Source organism: Anabrus simplex, chromosome 2 (assembly GCF_040414725.1).
Source record: "Anabrus simplex isolate iqAnaSimp1 chromosome 2, ASM4041472v1, whole genome shotgun sequence".
In the NCBI taxonomy this organism is placed as follows: Eukaryota; Metazoa; Arthropoda; class Insecta; order Orthoptera; family Tettigoniidae; genus Anabrus; species Anabrus simplex.
This window is the reverse complement of record NC_090266.1, coordinates 1,021,951,611-1,021,972,495: the sequence shown is the minus strand read 5'-3', so window position 1 is coordinate 1,021,972,495 and position 20,885 is coordinate 1,021,951,611. Positions and strand designations below refer to the sequence as shown.

Here is a 20,885-nt window from a genome sequence, read left to right as displayed (position 1 = left end):
TCATCATTGTACAGTTCCAGTTTCCACACAGTACAGATCTCTGCACATGGTTATGAGGGTATTTAGGGGTTGTAGTATGGATGTAAAGGAGAGGGCATATAAGTCTCTGGTAAGAGTATTTTGTTTCAGTGTATGGGACCCTCACCAGGATTAGTTGATTCAAGAACCGAAAAAGTCCAAAGAAAAGCAGCTCGATTTGTTCTGGGTGATTTCCGGCAAAAGAGTAGTGTTACAAAAATGTTGCAAAGTTTGGGCTGAGAAGACTTGGGAGATAGGAGACGAACAGCTCAACTAGGTGGTATGTTCCAAGCTGTCAGTGCAGAGATGACATGGAATAACATTAGTAGATGAATAAGTTTGAATGATGTCTTTAAAAGTAGGAAATATCACAAAAAATCTCTCTGTCTCTCAAAACACCTGCCATCACACTGGCCTTCAAGAGAGTCCTGAGGGGAAGTAAGTTCTTAAATACATCGTATTTAACATTACTTTATTTTTCTTTTGGCAATTGGCCTAATCCTCCCCTTTTTCTTTTCTTTTTAGGCTCCTTTTTCTATATGCATCAATAATCTGCATAAATATCTTTTACCACCACACTTGAAGATTTTTCAGTTTTTCAAGAATCTTCTTCAACGAATTATTTTGAGAGGAGTCCCCCTGGTTCCACTCATAGCAATTACACAGTATATCATTTCCTGGGAGCATTCTGCTGTATCTTTTGAAAATGTTCAGTCATATACAATGCGGGACATAATTATTCATACAGTTGGGTTTTATACAAGAGATCGTAATTAAGTAATTAACATCTGTTTAGTAACTCGTCGACTTAAACATACGCATACAGAAAATCAACACAAAATTACTCCTTGCTAAATAAAAAAATTCAACTCCTTGGAAGATTATTTTTACATAGGACATGAGTATTCATACAAGAACAAAAGTATGTTGTCTTTATAACCCACACCTCCACCAAATTATTTCTTAATACTTGGTATGCATTCCTTTGTTATGGATGACTTGTGTAAGGTGTTTTGCATGGAATATACCAACTTCCTTGTTATTTTGAAACAAATTGCATTCCATTTTTGTAGCAACAGCAAACCTTTGTTTGCTGCTCATGTTTCTTTACTTTTTTCCCAAACTTGTTCCTCAAATAATTGATTGGATTAAGGTCTGGAGACTGAACTGGGGTTTTCGGGGCATGTGGTATATGATAGAGCAGCCAGATATGGACAATTTCTGCAGGTTGTTTGGGGTTAATTATATTGCTGGCAATAAAAATTGTCCCCAATGTCAAGTTTGTTGGCATTCTTCTGTAAATTTTCCTTCAGTATATTCAGTTAATCAAATCTGTCCCTAATTCTATCAATGAAAACGAGTTCACCTACCCTTGAATCTGCCATTCAGCCCCATACCATTACCCCACCTCCTCCATACTTTACAGTAGCGTGGATATTTTTGATGTCCAGCTCAGTTGTAGGCTTTCTCCAGACTAACACTCGTACATCATTGTGAAATATATTAAATTTACTTTCATCATTAAATAAAACAGTCCCAGAATCCATTATAATTTCCTACATACTCATTGGCAATCTGCAATCTGGCTACTTGAGATTTCTCGTACTAATGTTGGGTTACTTTCTGGGACCCAAGCTTGATACTCCGCACAGTGAAGGATTCTTCTGATAGTTCTACTTGTGACTTGTTTACCATAATATTCTTCTACATGGGCTTTTATTTCCATCAAAATTATCTTCAGATTCTTCATGACTTCTTTCACTACCATGCTCCTTTCTCAAGTTGTCACTTGTATGGTCGGCCTGATCATTTGCTGCTTGCAAGGGTTCTGTTTCTTTTTAATCACTGTATGACACTTTGGACAGTAGCATGGCTTCTACATACATTTGCGATTTCAGAATATGATTTATTTTTATTATGAAACCGTACCATGATCTCTCTCTCAGCAACGTAGTTTCCTTGGTCTTGCGCCCCATTCAGATAGCGGTACCAGCTTGTACTCTGTACTGGTGCTGTGCACTGCTCATTGACGTCTAATCAACAACTGCTGGGCACTGAGTAGGGAGGGGGATGGATCTACTGCCTGTACAGTTGAAAGACAATCCAGGTGTATGAATACATATGTCACTGGGTTAATCCAGACTAATGATGTATTTCTTATTATATATAAACCTTTTCCGTTTATTCACGTTGTGTCATTTACGATGTTTAGTGATGAAGCATCTACATTTATGTTTTAGTGATCTGACCTATGCACGTAAGATAAGTAGTAATTTCATGTCATATCAGGCTGTACGAGTACGTATGTCCCCCACTGTAACTATAGCTTGTAAGGACTATCCTCCAATGAGATATTTTTATGAAAACCAGCCATAAAAAATGGGATTTACTGTTCATTTTAGAACATTCTGCCATATTGTCAACAAGTATACCTATATTATTAAGGACACAGATTTTTGTCAACTATTGTGCTACAATTGTAAATTGTGTTAATATTATTGCCCTACATGGGCTCATTTGACTGTTTATCATTCATCAAGACCTTGTTTCCAAAGACTTTTAATAAAAGATACTCTGCTATTCATCATCATCCTTTTCATATCCCATTGTCCAGCTCCAGCCAGGTTGGGGTGTTGATGGTACTTCTCCATCATTGCCTCTCCTTCCACCACTCCTCTTCAGTAATATTCCAGTCCACTCTTCTTTTTCTTACACTGTTCTTGACAGAGTCTATCCATCTTGCTCTGGGCCTCCCTCGTACCCTTTTTCCCTCTATCTTAGCCTCCAACACTTGTTTTGGTATCCTTCCCTCCTCCATCCTCATAATATGTCCCAAACCATCTCAATTTATTCTTCTCCATCCTATCACTGAGTTTTTCTACCCCTCTCTCTTTTCTGACCTCAACATCTCTCTCACGCACACACACACACACATCAGGAACTTCATCTCACTGGCCTGAATTTTTTCTCTCTTTTCTCTCTGTCATTGCCCCAGTCTCTGATGAATACATTAATATAGGGGTATAGTATATGTTGTACATTATCTCTTTTCATTTTCATAGGAACTTCTGTACATTCTTGCATCTTGCATTATTTCACTTCTCAAATATTTGAAACATTCAACAACCTCAAGGTTTTGTCCCCTAATACTAGTGATCCCTTATCCTTCTATTTCTCATCTTGTCATCACCACTGTTTTGATGTTCTCCAAACTGATTTTCATACCATATTTCTCAGTATTGTCATCTAAAGCCTCTAGTTTGATTTGCACTTCTGTATTGTTGACTCCCCAGATCACTATGTCATCTGCAAACAACAATATTTTCATCTCCCCTCTATATGTTGCCTTTGTTTCCTTTGGAATTTCATCCATAACCATTATAAATATAAGTGGAGACAATACACTTCCCTGTCTTAGTCCAGTTTGGCTTCTAGACCAATCTGTCTGGGGTCTGGAACACAGCTGGGATAGTTTTTTATACATTGCTTTCACTAGTTCCCTCGATTGCTTTCCATATCCTTTTCTTTCCAGGGTTTCCCACACTTTTTCCAAATTAACACTATTGTATGCTTTTTCAGTAGATCAAGAATACTATCACCAGTTATTTTCCATATTCCCACTGTTTTTCCATCAGTGATCTAATGGTAAATATAGGGTCTATTGTTGACCTGCCCTGTTGAGATCCATACTGCTCTTCTTCTAAATTTCTTATATTCCACTATTATTGTGATATAGTTGTAATTAGACAGAGCATCACATTGTATCATATCATTTTAACTTAGTGTATATTTTTGTGTTTTTGGAATGCTGCTTATTTAATAAGTGACTAATGATGTCCTAGAGGAAGGGATGAAACATATTCCATTATATTTTAATTGCATTTTAACACTCAAATACATAATTTATAGTATTGAAAACAACTTATAAATCTCATGTTTATCCCGTATTGGCTTTAACAACTAAGGTCAAAGGATTTTTCCCAGCATCCAATACTTATTTTATTCATATAGTTAGTTTTTATGCATGTACAAATGTGTCGGCTTAAATTCTAGCTAAACAAATAGAATATAAGCAGACACATGTTTGTATATGCATAAAACTATAAGAATAAAATAAGTGTTGGACAGTGGGAAAAATCCTTTGATCTTAGTAGTGTTAAAAAGGTGAAATTTTTCTCAAATATTTGAAAATATACTTAAGCACTGTCAACACGGGCCTTTAATCATGAAATTTATTTCATGCAATAGTTTTAGGCATTCAAAAATTGTCTGGAAATTATACTGACATCAAACTCTACATAAATGCTTCCTTAATTTGTTTCAGGTTATCCGTACTGCTGTTTGACATTGAAGGACAGCGCTTGGAATTGTTGAAGTCCGTTGACAACTCACATACCTTGGAAGTTAATCCTTTGTGTCCCTATCCTGTATTGAGAAGTTGTGTTCGAGTCTGGATAGCTCACATCAGTGGTCCATACAGAATTTGGATGCAAAGAGTGAATGATGGAGATCTTATAACAAAACTTCTTCAAGATATGTATGCATTTTATGAAACAGAAGGTCTTGGAGAGACACTTACCATGGTAGAAGAGGGTAAAATGTGTGCTGCTAAATCAGTAATTGACAGTGGCTGGTATAGGGCATGCATAGAAACTAGAACAGCTGAAGGCATTTCAGTCTGCTTTATTGACTATGGAAATACAGAAATTATACCTGAAGAAAATATCAGGGTATTAGATTGTTCATTCTTCACTCCACATTCCCTAGCATTCTGTACTTCTCTTGCCGTTCTTGGTGAAGATGAGGCAGAATGCAGCAAGTTGCTTACTAGTATTACAGGTGAGAAAGAATTTGATATTTCTCTTGAAAGAACAGCTTCGAATAAATGGATAGTGGACACCGGGGAAAGTTTAAATCTTACTCAGAAACTCATAGATGCTAATTTGGCTGTTCCTATTGAGCTCTCGGTTGTTACTGGAAAAATATCTTCATCACAGATTACACTATGTACAAGTGACAAAACCGAAATTGTTATTCCTTTCAGTGATTCACCAGCAAAATTTTGGATTCAGCAAAAGAAATATGTGCCCTACATTCATGGAATTTCATACCGTCTGTTAGAAGCCAAAGACTTCATGTCCATTGATTACCCTTCTAGGAATATGCCTTGTGTTGCATTCTCTCTGAAGAAAGAAAAATGGTTTCGAGCAAAAATTTTAAACATTAGTGAAAATGAGGTTCCTTATGAAGTCCAATATATAGACTACGGGAATACAGAAGTTGTGAATAGCATACGTGCATTGCCAGAAGATATGTGTAAAATCCCACCCCTTGCTGAAGAATGCTCATTGACATTACCAGAAGGCCTTGAAGCATGGCCTGATTATGCAAAAGAAAAATTGGCAGAAATGAGTGGAGGAGGCAAAACTGTGTTTCTCATGGAAATAAAAGTGATAGGAGAGCCTCTGATTGTGTCACTTTTTCTAAATGGGAAAGAGATCAACCAGGAGTCCTTGACATTTAAAGTATCTCAGGGAATGTACGATCAATTAAACGAGTTACCTGCAGATGATTCAGCCGTTTTTATTAGTCATGTCAATTCAGCAGCTGATTTCTGGGTTCAGTATAATAGTACATCATGGCAACTGGATGAGATAACTGATAAACTTGCCTTTGCAGATAACTTTGAACCTCTTTCAGAAGCTTTCGTAGATGGAATATGTGCTGCTTTGTTCCCTGAAGATGAGCAGTGGTATAGAGCAAAGATTCTTTCTTGTAGAGACGAGGGGACAGAAGTTCTTTACATTGACTTTGGGAACTCTACCTCTACAACCAGCTTGCATTCACTTCCAACTGAATTGTCACAAATTCCTCCTTTAGCTAAACACTGTTCCCTTCTTCCTCCAAAAGGATTGTCAAAATGGCCCTCAGCGGCGGAGGAAGAATTTGTTCAATTAATAGGAGATGGCAGCAAGACTTTTGAGCTTAATGTTTTGCAAGAAGGTGACCCATTGATTGTTAGCTTGGGCCAGGATGAATTGAAAGTTGAGGATTTACTGCTGCAAAAATGTAGTGTAAATGATAATTCTAATGAGGTGTCTGTTACCAGCTCTCATACAGACATTAAAATGGCAACTGATTGTGTTGCACATCATCCTAATGAAGAGGGCAGAAATTTCATTAAGACAGTATCCTTTAGTGAACAATTTGAAATCTGTGCAGATGCTAAAGAAAATAATGAGCAGTTTACTGAAAAACTAACCTGTGATAAGAAAGACAAGTTACAGTATTTTAATACGAATACATCATGTGTGGAAGAGAGCTTTCAATCCAATGATAACTTGCTGAAAGAATCAATGTGTACTGAACTAAATAATTCATCTGAAGTCAGTTCAGGGGTGTTTGTTAGCCATGTCAATTCAACAGCTGATTTCTGGATTCAGGATCGTAGTACATCATGTCAGTTGGATGAGATAACTGATAAATTGTCCTTTGTAGATAACTTTGATCCTCTTCCAGAAGCTTCTGTAGATGGAATATGTGCTGCTTTGTTTCCTGAAGATGAGCAGTGGTATAGAGCAAAGATTCTTTCTTGTAGAGACGAGGGGACAGAAGTTCTTTACATTGACTTTGGGAACTCTACCACTACAACCAGCTTGCGTTCACTTCCAACTGAATTGTCACAAATTCCTCCTTTAGCTAAACACTGTTCCCTTCTTCCTCCGAAAGGATTGTCAAAATGGCCCTCTGCAGCGGAGGAAGAATTTGTTCAATTAATAGGAGATGGCAGCAAGATTTTCGAGCTTAAAGTTTTGCAAGAAGGTGACCCATTGATTGTTAGCTTGGGCCAGGATGAATTGAAAGTTGAGGATTTACTGCTGCAAAAATGTAGTGTAAATGATAATTCCAATGAGGTGACAGTTGGCAGCTATCATACAGACATTAAAATGGCAACTGATTGTGTTGCACATCATACTAATGAAGAGGGCAGAAATTTCATTAAGACAGTATCCTTTAGTGAACAATTTGAAATCTGTGCAGATACTAAAGAAAATAATGAGCAGTTTACTGAAAAACTAACCTGTGATAAGAAAGACAAGTTACAATATTTTAATATGAATACTTCATGTGTGGAAGAGAGCTTTCAGTCCAATGATAACTTGCTGAAAGAATCAATGTGTACTGAACTATATAAGTCATCTGAAGTCAGTTCAGGGGTGTTTGTTAGCCATGTCAATTCAACAGCTGATTTCTGGATTCAGGATCGTAGTACATCATGTCAGTTGGATGAGATAACTGATAAATTGTCCTTTGTAGATAACTTTGATCCTCTTCCAGAAGCTTCTGTAGATGGAATATGTGCTGCTTTATTCCCTGAAGATGAGCAGTGGTATAGAGCAAAGATTCTTTCTTGTAGAGACGAGGGGACAGAAGTTCTTTACATTGACTTTGGGAACTCTACCACTACAACCAGCTTGCGTTCACTTCCAACTGAATTGTCACAAATTCCTCCTTTAGCTAAACACTGTTCCCTTCTTCCTCCAAAAGGATTGTCAAAATGGCCCTCAGCAGCGGAGGAAGAATTTGTTCAATTAACAGGAGATGGCAGCAAGACTTTCGAGCTTAATGTTTTGCAAGAAGGTGACCCATTGATTGTTAGCTTGAGGCATGAGGGTGTGACTGTTGAGAAGTTGCTTTTACAGAAGTGCAGGATAGAAGTAGATAGAAATGCCAGTTGTCACGCTGAGAACGATACAGTAACTTATGGTGATTCTAGACCTTCAAATGATGAAAACTATGCCACTAATGAGATGGTAGTGTCTGGTGAAGAAGTAGAAAATTATCCAAATACCATAAAAGTTGCTGTTAACAGTGTTGGAAAATTAAATGGAGGTTGTGAAAGCTTACTAGGATCTTCAGAAATTGTTAGTGCACTGACTTTGAATGTGGAAGATAACTTTAAACCCAATGGTGATTTACCAGAAGAATCAGGTCCTGGTAATACTAATACTAATACTATTGAAGTACCTGCAATAAGTAGGATGATACCAACTACCTCAAGTTACATTTATTCTTCAGAGAACCCTATTTCTAAAGATGAAAGTACATTTGAAGCTGCAGTATTTCCTGAAACAAGTACTGGACATCATATTGACCAGTTATGTGGAATACAAGAGAACACAACTTCTGAACAATGTGATAGTGATAAGAGTAGTGATGTAGTTCCGGAAAAGACTGATAAACTTACATTTAAAGACCAGGAAAGTATTACTGGTTTCAAAACGAGCATGAATGCTCCTGTTTCCACTAGCCCTAGCAAGGAAGCTGATTTTGTTGAGAATTTGCAGATTTCTCCTGACATTGAGAATGCACAAATATGTAACAGCCACTCAAAGGCAGATTTAATTGAATCCAATGTAGAAAGTGACCCATTAAAAGATAGAGAGTGTGATCTGTCTATTGTTGTTTGTACTAATCTAGATCCAGATAAAATTTCAACTGAGTTCAACAGTAACTTGAAAGAAAAGACTGAAGAGCTAGAGGGACCACCTGAAGATGCTGACATAGTAAGCATTAGTAAAGAGGGTGAAAGCCTTATTTCAACTGAGAGAGAAATTATGATCCAAGTACCTACCTTTAAATTAGAACATTCAGAAAAACTTGTCAAAGACTTGTATGTGGAACTGAAAACACCAATGTCTGATTGTCAGACTGCAAAGACGAGTATTGCTGTCAATGGGTCAGTCGTTACTGCTGCTGAACTTCCAACCAGTTCGTCTTGTGATCAGGGTAGTTCAGGCGATTAACATCTAGAGATGTATAATTTGACATTTTTAATCCGTCCCTTAAAATGTTAAAATTTACATAGCACAATGCTACTACAGTAATCTCCAGTTTACAACACCCTGATAAATTAAGATTCATGTGCTAACTTTGAATAGCTTTATTTTAATGACCTTGGTTATGGAGATAATTACTTTGGAATAGCCAAAATCCAGATTCTCCCATCAGAATTATTTAAGAGATGACATGGAACACCTGCATAAAATTAACGTCAAAATCTAGTAATTTAATTTTCAGTATTGAATATGATTGCCAGAAATAATTTATTATTTTACAGTCTAAACATCCGTGTATTTTAATCGAATTAATTTAAAGACTTTTAAGTACTGTTTTATGTACAACTTGTAAAATAAGAAATGAATAAATTTTCCTGTTTGATTGTGAAATAGATGGAGTACAAGTGTTTTATTATAATCTTACCAATCTTATTTGGGATTTCATGTTGAGAGTTAAAATTCTTACTCTTGTTGGTGATCATAAGAAGTATTTTGTATTCACGTTCGCCTAGTGATTACATCACCAGATCCAAAGCAGAATTTACAGAGTTTGTACATTTATTTCTCATTCAGATAGCTTCCGTATGGAGAGCATTCACAAGGGATATTATAATTAGCAATGGAAAGACAAATAACTGACTTCTTCTTCTTCTTCTCCTCCTTCTTCTTCCCCCAAAAAGCTTTCGTTCTTACCAAAGCGGTGGTTTTATGTAATCTGTCAACAAAAAAGAAGCTGTTCTTTAACTAGATTGCCTAAACCACGGTAAACAACAAATGTTCTGCCTCAAATTAGTTTTGAAAACCATGATCAGTTTTTGATTATCAGTCTGTGGTATCTACTGTAAAGTTAAAATTGTCATTCTGTTATCTATAAATAAGCTGTAAATTCTTAGGCCAGGAGTTCAGAATATCTTACCCTGCGAAGTTAAAACTCTTGAGGAGTTGGAAAGAAATGTTATAATTTTCACATTATTTTAAGGAGTGGGGCAGATATAATGGGAATCCAAATTTATTAATTAACATAGTCTTTGATTCTAGAATGCTTGTAGGGCCTTGTTTACCTAAACAATTTGATCACGGTCTTCTCTTTTCCTGGCTTCAGTAATTTTTTAATTTTTTTTATGCCTTCCATATCTTTTAGCTGACTTGTGCTCTGCTTTCCTTTCAAGCAGCATCTTCTTGGCATTACCTTGATGTCTTTTTTGAAAGACCTATTTTCTGATATATTATTTCCATGCCAGTCATTTCTTTTGACCTGAGATGCATTATTTTGTATAAATACTATGCTCTCTTCAGTATCTGTCACCTGCTACTAACTTAAAATTCTTCATGAGTATCTTTCCTATCTTCTTAGGAGTTCATCTTCTCCCTGCCTGCCATTGTCCAGATCTCAAAACCATTGGCCCTTTCCAGTTGTTGGTTGAGAAATTTTATTTTCAGCCCTCTCACATGCATTTTGTGCCATAAAGATGTTGCAATGTATTTATTTTTAAATAACTCTGAAAATAATATAAATAAAATATTGATGCACTTCTTTGCTTAACACCTACTGAGTTATAGATTTTTAGTGTGTGGAGCCTTTTGAAACAAATTTCAGGGTGCAGTGATATTATTTGAACAGGTTTCACGAAAGTAAGTGGTTTCACATTGCATTCCTTTTACTTTCCTTTTGCTACAAAGTGCACAGTCCTTATGCTTGTTCTTTGCCCACTGGATAAAAAAACTGTTGTCTTCCATCTAATCCTTCATCTTCTTCCTTGTCCCTGTTGAATGTTGATCAGTGAGACCTTTCCTTTGGAACACATTGATCATCACCAACTGGCTGTTTGATCAACTGTCTCCGAAATCTGAGATGGTTCATAGATGTAGCTCTGAACCTCTTCATGTTCTGGCAGTAAATTAACACAGACACAATACACAAACGATGAGAAGACAGGTGTGTTCTGTAACATGTGATTTCCTTCAACAACGTTCCATAGCCTGATGACATAAGTATTCAAACACACACTATGTGCGAGCAGTACAACCCATGCAACCCATTAAACAATGGCAATGTTGACATTTGTACCTTCAGAACACCTCAGTCGTCTCTCCAGCCATACTATATACAAGCAACGTCGAATGCGAGTGGTCATAGTCGAAATGGGGCGAAAAGGAAAGGAGACAACTTCTTCCTTGTCCCTGTTGAATGTTGATCAGTGAGACCTTTCCTTTGGAACACATTGATCATCACCAACTGGCTGTTTGATCAACTGTCTCTGAAATCTGAGATGGTTCATAGATGTAGCTCTGAACCTCTTCATGTTCTGGCAGTAAATTAAGCAAGAATTTACAACAGCTATTTCTAAGCCCCAGAAAGACAATTTCCTCCACCATTTTAGAGTTTTTCTCATGGAGGAATAAGTGACATTAAAGCGATTAGCCTGGTAATCCCCTCCCATTTCCTTTGTGTAATCACACTCAACAGTTGCCTTCTCAGAGTCCTTCGATGACCTCCTTTTACATACATAGGCAGACAGAAGTGTTCACATGTAGGGATGTGCAGCTTTAACTGTGGAAATTATTGAAACAGAATGCGGAATTTTGTATTATGTTGTGACTTCACCGATGCATTATCATGTGTTACAAACACAGACACAATACACAAACGATGAGAAGATGGGTGTGTTCTGTTACATGTGATTTCCTTCAACAACATTCCATAGCCTGATGACATAAGTATTCAAACACACTCTATGTGCGAGCAGTACAACCCATTAAACGATGGCAATGTTGACATTTGTACCTTCAGAACACCTCAGTCGTCTCTCCAGCCATACAGTATACACGCGACGTCGATGCGAGTGGTCATAGTCGAAATGGGGCGAAAAGGAAAGGAGACAACTCTAGAGGAGAGAAAAATCATCTTGCGTCTGCATGAACAAAAAAGGACATGTGAAGAAATTGGAGAAGCTGTACGCAAAAATCCGTCCACTGTGTGGTGTGTCATTCAACGTTATATAACGAGTACCGTTGTTAATCAGCCTAGGAAAGGTGCTCCGCCAAAACTTACGTCTTGAGATAAACGATTGTAGATGTAGAGCAGGCTTAACTGTTGATGCGAGTCTACTTAAAACAAGGCAGCCTAATAATTCCAGCCTGGGAATAGTGATGGTTTTAAGAGGGGCTACCCTTACTTTCGCTAATAGCAGCTGCATTGAAACTTCCTAGTCACTTTCAGTTCGTAAAAAGAAGATTGCAGCAGCATAAGCTTGTTGGCTAGCGTCTACAAAGGTATGAAGCAACCATCAATTCCTTTCCTTCACACCTCCTGTGATTAGTCGAGGAACTTCCACTTCTCTTAAGCAGTTTATTTCCTGATAACATTTATGAAATTCATCAGCGATACTCTCAGGTAATGGCATGTCCCACTTCTGTTTGACCTTCTTGGTTTCATTTTCTACACACCATGCCTTCACAGAGATAAGTTTTAGTAAGGTTTGAATAAATATTGTAGATAACATCTTATACAACTTGTAATTTGTATTGAAAAGGTTGAACCTCACTAAAACTTATCTCTGTGATCTCAGTTTAATACAGAAACACAACAAAGTTTATACCTTTGAACACCATGCCTTCTGCAACAACAGCTTGAATGGGAGAAGTGCTGGAGTGAGAAACCCAATGATATAAAAAATCTTGCGTATTAAGGAAAGTAAGATTCTCTTCGCCAATACTTCTGGGAGAGCTAAAAATTCTGTATTAAATTCAACACTCAGTGTGTCCAATCTTCTGTTCCATTGTAGTCCGAGAACTTTTGTGATGTATCCCTTCTCAATTTCACTGTCCTCCATCGGTGTGATTCCTTCTGTTGAATATTCCCCAATCCTAACCTCCACTTTTGCATCATTCAGCAGTTTAACGCTCTCAGTTTGAAATGTATGAAATTCTTCCTTCAAAGCTACCAATGTCGCACAGTTGTCGACATGCATCAACTCCATCAATTTATGTGCTGTTGACTTGTCTTCCATACGTATATTGGTAATATGGTGTTCTATTACAGCACCTAGTATAAATGGACTGCAGGTAGTTCCAAAAACCACTTGTGAGTGTCGGTAAACTTTAATTTTCTTCATATCGCAATTCTCCCACCGTAGGAAACGCAGGAAATCACTATCTTCCGCCGCAACCTCAGTCATTTGGAAGGCTTTTCGGATGTCTGTAGTAACTCCAATTACATTCTCCCCAAATGTGAGGAGTTCCTCTGGAATTAACTGAACATGATTGGGCCCTTTCTCCAGACAGTCATTCAGTGAAACGCCTTCTTCTGTCTTGCAGGATGCGTCAAAGACTGAACGAACAGGAGTTGTCAAGCTTGTTAATTTAATTACTGGCCGATGAGGAAGATAATGGCAGCATCTTTCTAATTCTTCATTCAGTACCTCTTCTATGAATACCTTCTTTCTTCCAATCGGTGAAAATCTGATCGTAACTGGTCCATAGGTTTGCCTTTATCAGCTTGTCAGTTGTAGATTCAAGTCTCTTCTTTGCAATATGCTTATTGCAACCGATCTCGGGGTGACATTTTCTCCACGGAAGGTTTCTTATATAGCAACCATTGCCATCTCACTTCAACGTGCTAAAGAGAGTCTGTTTGACCTCTTCAGTCATTTTGCCTTCAACCTGATCACAGATACCAATAGTCTCCAGGTTCCAAAGCTCAGATATGGTTTGCATTGAGATGGTGAGGTTACTCAGACTAACATCAACAGAATGGTCTTACCTCTCACCAGCCAAAGTCCATCCCAGTTTTCATTTCCACAGCTAGGAGTCCATTCCTCAACTGAACTGCCTTTCCTGTGAGAATCTTGGCATATACATCCATTCCTATGAGAAGCTCAATCTCTGGGAAATCACCACCTAGGTCACTGATCCATATCCTCTTCATTTTCAACTCTTGCAGCAAGTCCGAAGATCTTGACACTCGTGGAATCAATTGACAAATTCTAGGATGATCCCGTAACTCTATTTCACAATTGAATTGTCCATCATTTCTTCCTATGTTGATTTTATATCTTTTGTGTTTAATGCTAGACGTTTGATCTTGGCCAAGGCCGTGCAGTTAGGAACGCGCAGCTGTGAGCTTGCATCTGGGAGCTAGTGGGTTCAAATCCCACTGTCGGCAGCCCTGAAGATGGTTTTCCATGTTTTCCCATTTTCACACCAGGCAAATGCTGGGGCTGTACCTTAATTAAGGCCACAGCTGCTTCCTTGCAACACCTAGCCTTTTCCTATCCCATCATCGCCATAAGACCTATCTGCGTCAGTGTGACCTAAAGCCACTAGCAAAAAAAAAAAAAATAAATCTCCGCCAAACAAAACATGGGTTACGATTTCTTCTGCACAAGGTTCTAGCCTCAACTCTTTAACGGTACACTGAAGGAGGTAACTTCGTTGTGAGTCACAGTCTAAGAATGCTCGTACTGTTTTCTGTTTATCATTCCCTTGTAATTTGACCATCAGTGTTTATAGGACAACTTGACTGATACAAGTATGGCTAGCTAGGTCTCATGTAAGTTGAGTTTGCTGAGTTTCCTTCTCAATCTTAGATTCACTCTTCTCAGTTCGTGATAAATCAGGACACATGACAGTAATGTGCTTATTTCCACAAAGTAAGCAGTGAACGGAAAACTTGCATTTCTTAGCTAAGTGGTTAGGTTTTGTACACAAATAGCAGTGACCTTTTTCTTTCATTTTTGATCTCCAGTCTTCTATACTCATTTTCCTAGTAAAAGCACATTTATCACTTTCATGAGATTTACTGCAGAAAATGCATGACTCTGAAGGACTGTTGTTGTAAAGTGCAGCAACAGTAGGAACGGGTCTATCTACCTGTTCTTTATTATGTTTCTTCTCCGTCCTGGTAGAACCTAACCTCTTCTCATTCTTACTTTTCACAGCTAAATGACTAAATCATGCTTTAGCTAATAGAATCTGCTGCTCATTTTTTACTTCAGTACGTAGAAATTCCATGAGGCACTCAAGTTCGAGACCCAATTTCTCCATTATACTTCCTTCTTGTTTCGAGAACCGACTTCTTTGCCAGGCTCGTAATGTCTCTTCTGGGAGGTTAGATTCGATTACTGGAAAGAGCTATGTACTTGGATCTGCAGAGACTAGATTCAAACTACTGAGGGATAGAAAGTGAGACTCTAGCTTGATTAACAAGGTGGGTAATGGAAGCTTGTCGGCTTTTGTCGCATTTGAAATCTTTAACTTCAGTAATTCCTTTACATACACTTGTAATAGAAGATCCGCTCTTCCAAACCGTTCTTGTAGAGTTTGAATGATCTTTGGGTAATTTTCTGATGTCTGTGGATAACTGAGCACAATTTCATGAGGTTCAGTTCCTATTTCCATAACGTGCAATAAATACTGAAATTTGTCACTACAATGCAAACTATCATCTTTGTGAATATTCCAAAAATGCGACCAAAAATTTAACCACTCCCGTAAATCACCATTAAATTTCTTAATTTCAGTATTAAGAAGTTTATAAGTTCTCCTCCTATCCTGACTATGACATGAGGCCTCTTCATGTGTGCCACTTAAAGAACTGTCTGATCTACAGGGCGTCAAAACATTATTCACCTGTACCCGTATAACCTCAAATTCGTCGTTATACTTCTTGGAAGTTTCTTTTTCTGATACAATTACAGTCATATCGTCACTACTGTCTAAAAGTGCATCCATTATTTTGCTGTCTAATTCACGAAGCTCCGACATTAATGCCTCTAAATGACTGAAATTTGAAGTGAGTGCATCATTAAAATCGGGAGACGTACCTGTTGCGAGAATTCCCTTTATGAAACATTTTCTCACAGGTATCCTACTTTTCTTCTGTTTCTCCATATTTATTCCTTCTCGACTTGGAACCACGCGCTATTGTACTTCACATTCCTTCTCTTCTAGGGCAGGAATAAACTCACAGCATCTATCACGTCGGGGGTCTCCAAAATATTGTAATACACTCGATCTGACTCCATACATTCAATATATTTACTGTTTAATCTCAATAACAACAGATAATCATGATAGATTACAGACTTCGTCAACAACAAATCACTTCACTGATCCAAGAATACCCATGATACACAATCCAAAAAAAAAGTAAAAGTACTAAACAATTCAAAACAATTTAAATTCTGAACAGATGTCCTACTTACAAGATATTAAGTTATAATAGGAGTTGAATCATGGCTGACAAATGATATAATGGATAAAGAAATTTTCTCATGGAACTGGAGTGTTTATCGTAGCAGGGTAGCATGGGGAATATTCATTCTGGTGAAAGAATAATTTTTAAGCTGCAAAAATGTTAAAGATGACAAACATGAAATGCTAGGTGTAAGGATCATCTCTAAAGATAATGAGCAACTTGATGTTTTTGTAGTGTACAGACTTGCAATGGGTGGCACAGATGCTGATTCGGAATTATTTGATAAGTTAATCAGCTGTAGCTATGTGGGAAATGATACGGAATGTGATTGTAGCATGTGATCTCAATTTACCAAATGTCAATTGGGAAGGTAATTAGAATGACACGAAGCATGACCAACGAATGGCAGGTAAGTTAATCTGGGAAGGACAGCTGAATCAGATTGTGATGGAACCAACTAGAAGGAAAGATATTCTGGACATGGTACTGGTAAAACCAGATGAGCTCTAGAGAAAAACTGAAGTAATAGATGGCATTAGAGATCACAAAGCTGTTTTCATCATAGTTAAAAATAAGTGTGATAGAAAGGGAGGTTGCAAAAGTAGGACTATTAGGCAGTACCATATGGCTGATAACAGAGGCGTGAGGGAGTTAAAAAAATGAATTATGATTGGTGGAAAATGGCAAATAAAAATGTGAACAGAGTGTGAGATGGGTTTAAATCAGGGCTATCCACACAGCCAGTGCTCCGAGCGCTTTGCTGGAAGGAAGTTTCGGCAGTGGTGGGAGGAGCTTGGCTCACTGAGCGTGCAGTCTGCCCATTGTGCTAAAGTGAGCAGCCGATCTATCAGTTGCTAGTCTAGTCCAATATGCTTTATTGACAGCGTGTAGCTAAATCATTTTCGCAGTTGTCATGAGTGAACATCATCCAAAAAATGAAGGAGTGGTAAAGCAGCATTCTTTAAAGCAGATTGGGAAATTTCTTCTGTACAGCTTATAAAGGGCATGCCAGATATTTAGTGTGCCACCGAGATTTAATGTGTTTAAAAAACACATTTGGAATGGCACTACAGTGCCAACCACAGGGATGATTACGGTGATTTGACAATCGCCAGTCGCCAATCAAAGTTGGAAGAACTCAAAGAAAATTTCAAGCAGCACTCTTCTGTAAGTATTATTGTTTTAATTTTGAAATGCTTGTTTACAAACAGGAATGAAGAAATGATTTAATTATCTGAAGAACACTAAATTGTACTTGCCGTATTTTTGTCTGACAGGAGATAGAAGAGAGTGAGGTTGGTGGACCTATTTTACGAGCAAGCTACAAATGTTCGATGCGAATTGCTAAAGCTGGGAAACCCGTTGCAGACGGGAATTTAATCAAGGAGCGCCTAATGGACGCGGTGGCATGTATTTGTCCTAGAGAGCTACGGTAGTTGAGAAATTTGACAAAATTTCTCTTTCTCCTCAAACTGTGGCTCGCAAAATAGATGATATGGAACGGCAATTAATGGAGAAGGCAGCAAATTTTGTCGCATTTTCCATCGCCCTCGACGAATTAACTGATCATGCAGACACAGCTCAGCTCATTATTTTCATTCGAGGTTTAGATGATGAGGATTTCCTAGACTTGGTAGCTCTCAAAGACAATATAGATGTTGACTCCCATAGAGAACCTGAAATATTTGTCCCGAATGAGTAAATTTATAATACCAATATAAATGGCCCGTTATTGGACATTATAAATTTTTCAGCTAACTCATTCCTGGTTGCCAGCGTTTCGCCCCCGTGCACTAGCCATGCGTCTTGGTAGGTGTGCTAAGTACCAACTGATGAGCCCAACTTAGCACATGGGGGCGAAACGCTGGCAACCAGGAGTGAGTCAGCTGGAAAATTCATAATGTCCAATAACGGACCATTTAAATTGGTATTATTAATTTACTCATTCGGGACAAATATTTCAGGTTCACTATGGGAGTCAACATCTGTATCATCTGATGGCCAAGCAGGCATCAATTTTTGGTAAGGAGACAAAGTCTCTCATAGTGCATTGGCACTGCTGGTGGCTCCAAGTAGCCTACTCAGTGGCCTCCACGGTATGCACTAGCCATGCGTCTTTGTGGGTATGCTAAGTACCAACTTTTGAGCTCAACTTGGTATATGGGGGCGAAACGCTAGCTCTCAAAGACACCCCTACCGGTTTCGATATGTTCCAAGCTGTGGAAGGTGTTTTTGAGTCAATGGGATTAAAATGGGAACGGTTGACAAGTGTAACAACGGATGGAGCTCCTGCTTTACGTGGTCTACGCATGGGATTCCTCAGCTATGTAAAATTAAAAATGGCTGAGAGCGATAAGACCCTAATAGCGGCGATCCGTTGCTTGATACACCAGGAAGCAATCTGTGCAAACGTCGCCAAGCTTAAAGACGTATTGGGAACAGTTGTGCGAATGGTAAATTATCTTCGCTCCCATGGACTCATGCACTGTCAATTCAAAGAGTTCTTGGATGGCATCGAAGCGGTGTATCTGGATATCCTGTACCATGCAGAAGTAAGATGGCTGAGCAAGGCGAAGGTGCTTCATCGTGTTTTTTTCTTGTGGAATGCAATAGATACATTTTGTGACATGAAAGGGCAACCCAAAGTTCTTTAGAGTGATTTTTCTAAGTGGGTGGTGGACTTGGCATTTTTAAGTGACATTACTGCCCATCTGAATACTTTGAACACTTCACTTCAGGGCGATTTGGTGGAAAAAATTCAAATGTTTAAAAGAAAATTGATTTTGTGGGAAAACCAGTTGTGTGCAAGGAAACAGTGAAAGGTGGTGTCGACTTTGATGAGTACTTGCAGGTAATTCGCCAATTACAAGAAGATTTTGAAAAGAGATTTTCAGAATTATCAGAACTCCAAGCGGTGTTAGATATATTTGTTCGACCATTTTCTCTTAGTGCAGACAGTGTTCCACAGTTATTTCAGTTAGAGATGATTGAACTGCAGTCCAATGTTTGTCTTAAAGACCGCTTTCTAATGTCACGAAGTTCAGAAGAATTTTACAGCAGCTCTCCGCAAGAAGAATATCCCTTTTTGTATAAACATGCATGTAAAGTTCTGTCAATGTTCGGCTCAACGTACATTTGTGAGCGTTTCTTTTCGGTTCTTAAATTTCCGAAAGTAAACATCGTGCAATGATGAGCAATAGCAACTTGCACATTTGTTTAAGAATAGCTGTTTCCAGAAATATTGTACCCAATTTGGAGAAGATTGTTTGCTCCAAAACTAAAAGCTCATAAAAACGACTGAGCAAATGTCACTCAAAGTCTTTACTATCTGTTCATATTGGTAAAATTTTGTTGAATTTTCCTCTCAGATATGTTCAGATTTCAGTTTTGAATAAATCACATTATTCTTTACTTAACACTTGAGTTCTTTTCCTGCATATTCCATACATCGGAGTATCTTTCAATTTGTATATGCGGTATAATTGTTAAGGCAAAACAGCCCTATCAATATGATGTCAACAATCCCACAAAAGCTGTCTGCTGCACAATTGTACATACGTATCTAGTCAGCGCTGTCTGAACATCATCCATCTGTGATAGGGGAAGGAGTGCTAGTCTGATTGCCTGGTGCTCCCCGATTGCGGCCACACTCTCCGAATGCAATAACCGGATAGCCCTGGTTTATAGCAGTCGTTAAGGAATGTAATAATAATAATAATAATAATAATATTTATTTTCTTTACGTCCCACTGACTACATTTATGGTTTTCGGAGACGCTGAGGTGCCAGAATTTTCTCCCGCAGGATTTCTACTGACACGAGGTTGACGTATTTGAGCACCTTCAAATACCACCGGACTGAGCCAGGATCAATCCTGCCACATTGAAGTCAGAAGGCCAGCGCCTCAACCGTCTGAGCCATTCAGCCCGGCGTTAAGGAATGTGAAAAAGGTATATACCTTTAAAGGTGGTAAGGAATGGTAAAGACCTGCTATACAGGCTCTTTAATATAAACCCTGACCGAATGCACGGTGTTTGTATTCTCTGCTATGGCAGCTACCTCAGCCGAATTTATGTCATGCGCGGCTGCCCTGCTTTAAGCATGTGTACAATCTTATATGAAATCTTACCTCATAAAAGATGCTGGAAGCGTCGCGCTTCCTGGGTTATAGAGGCGATGTACCTGGTAACCACATTCTGGCTGATGCAAGTGTTTTCTGCCACTGTAATGTTTCTGATTTTATTCATAATGTTTTCTTTCAGTTGAAACCACAAGTAAAAATCACATACTGTTAGATCTAGAGAATGAGGAGGAAATAGACCAGCTCTGATCACTCTGCAAACACTTCTGAGATTGTAAGAAGTGAATGTTCTGCTGTATGAGAAGGGGCTGAATCTTGTTGAAACCAACCATGCAATTTTTCTTCTTCCATTAACTGATGGAAGAACGGCATCAAAATGTTATCTTGGTACCTCTCTGCATTTACTGTCATCTCAAAACAATAGGCCCAATTATTCGACTTGCACTAACAGTACACCAAACACCAATCTTCCTATCATAATGGAGGACTTCATAAACACCATTAGGATTTTTTGCACACCAATAGCGAGAGTTATGACTGTTCACACGACCATTAAGATGAAACCAGGCCTTATCCAAAAGAACATGAGCTGTGGGTTGAATAAACGATCACTCAATGATGCAAGATACCACACACAATATCTCATTCTTGTGGCTGGATCTGCAAGGTTTTAAAAAAAGGGCCTGCCGTGTAAACCTGTGTGCAGAAGAAACCAAAACCCCTATTTGTGCTAATTTCGTGAGTGATT

General features: G+C 38.3%; 1 protein-coding gene across 2 annotated transcripts in view; it reads left to right on the top strand.

Moving 5' to 3' along the window:
• The window catches only part of LOC136864642 (maternal protein tudor), a 356,675-nt gene extending 347,425 nt beyond the window's left edge, over positions 1-9,250 (top strand). For both annotated transcript variants that reach the window (XM_067141905.2, XM_067141906.2), the window contains one exon: positions 4,343-9,250. In XM_067141905.2, coding sequence (XP_066998006.2) covers positions 4,343-8,825 — 4,483 coding nt within the window. In that variant the 3' untranslated portion in view covers positions 8,826-9,250. The remainder of the gene's footprint in view (positions 1-4,342) is intronic.
• Positions 9,251-20,885: the final 11,635 nt, after the last annotated feature.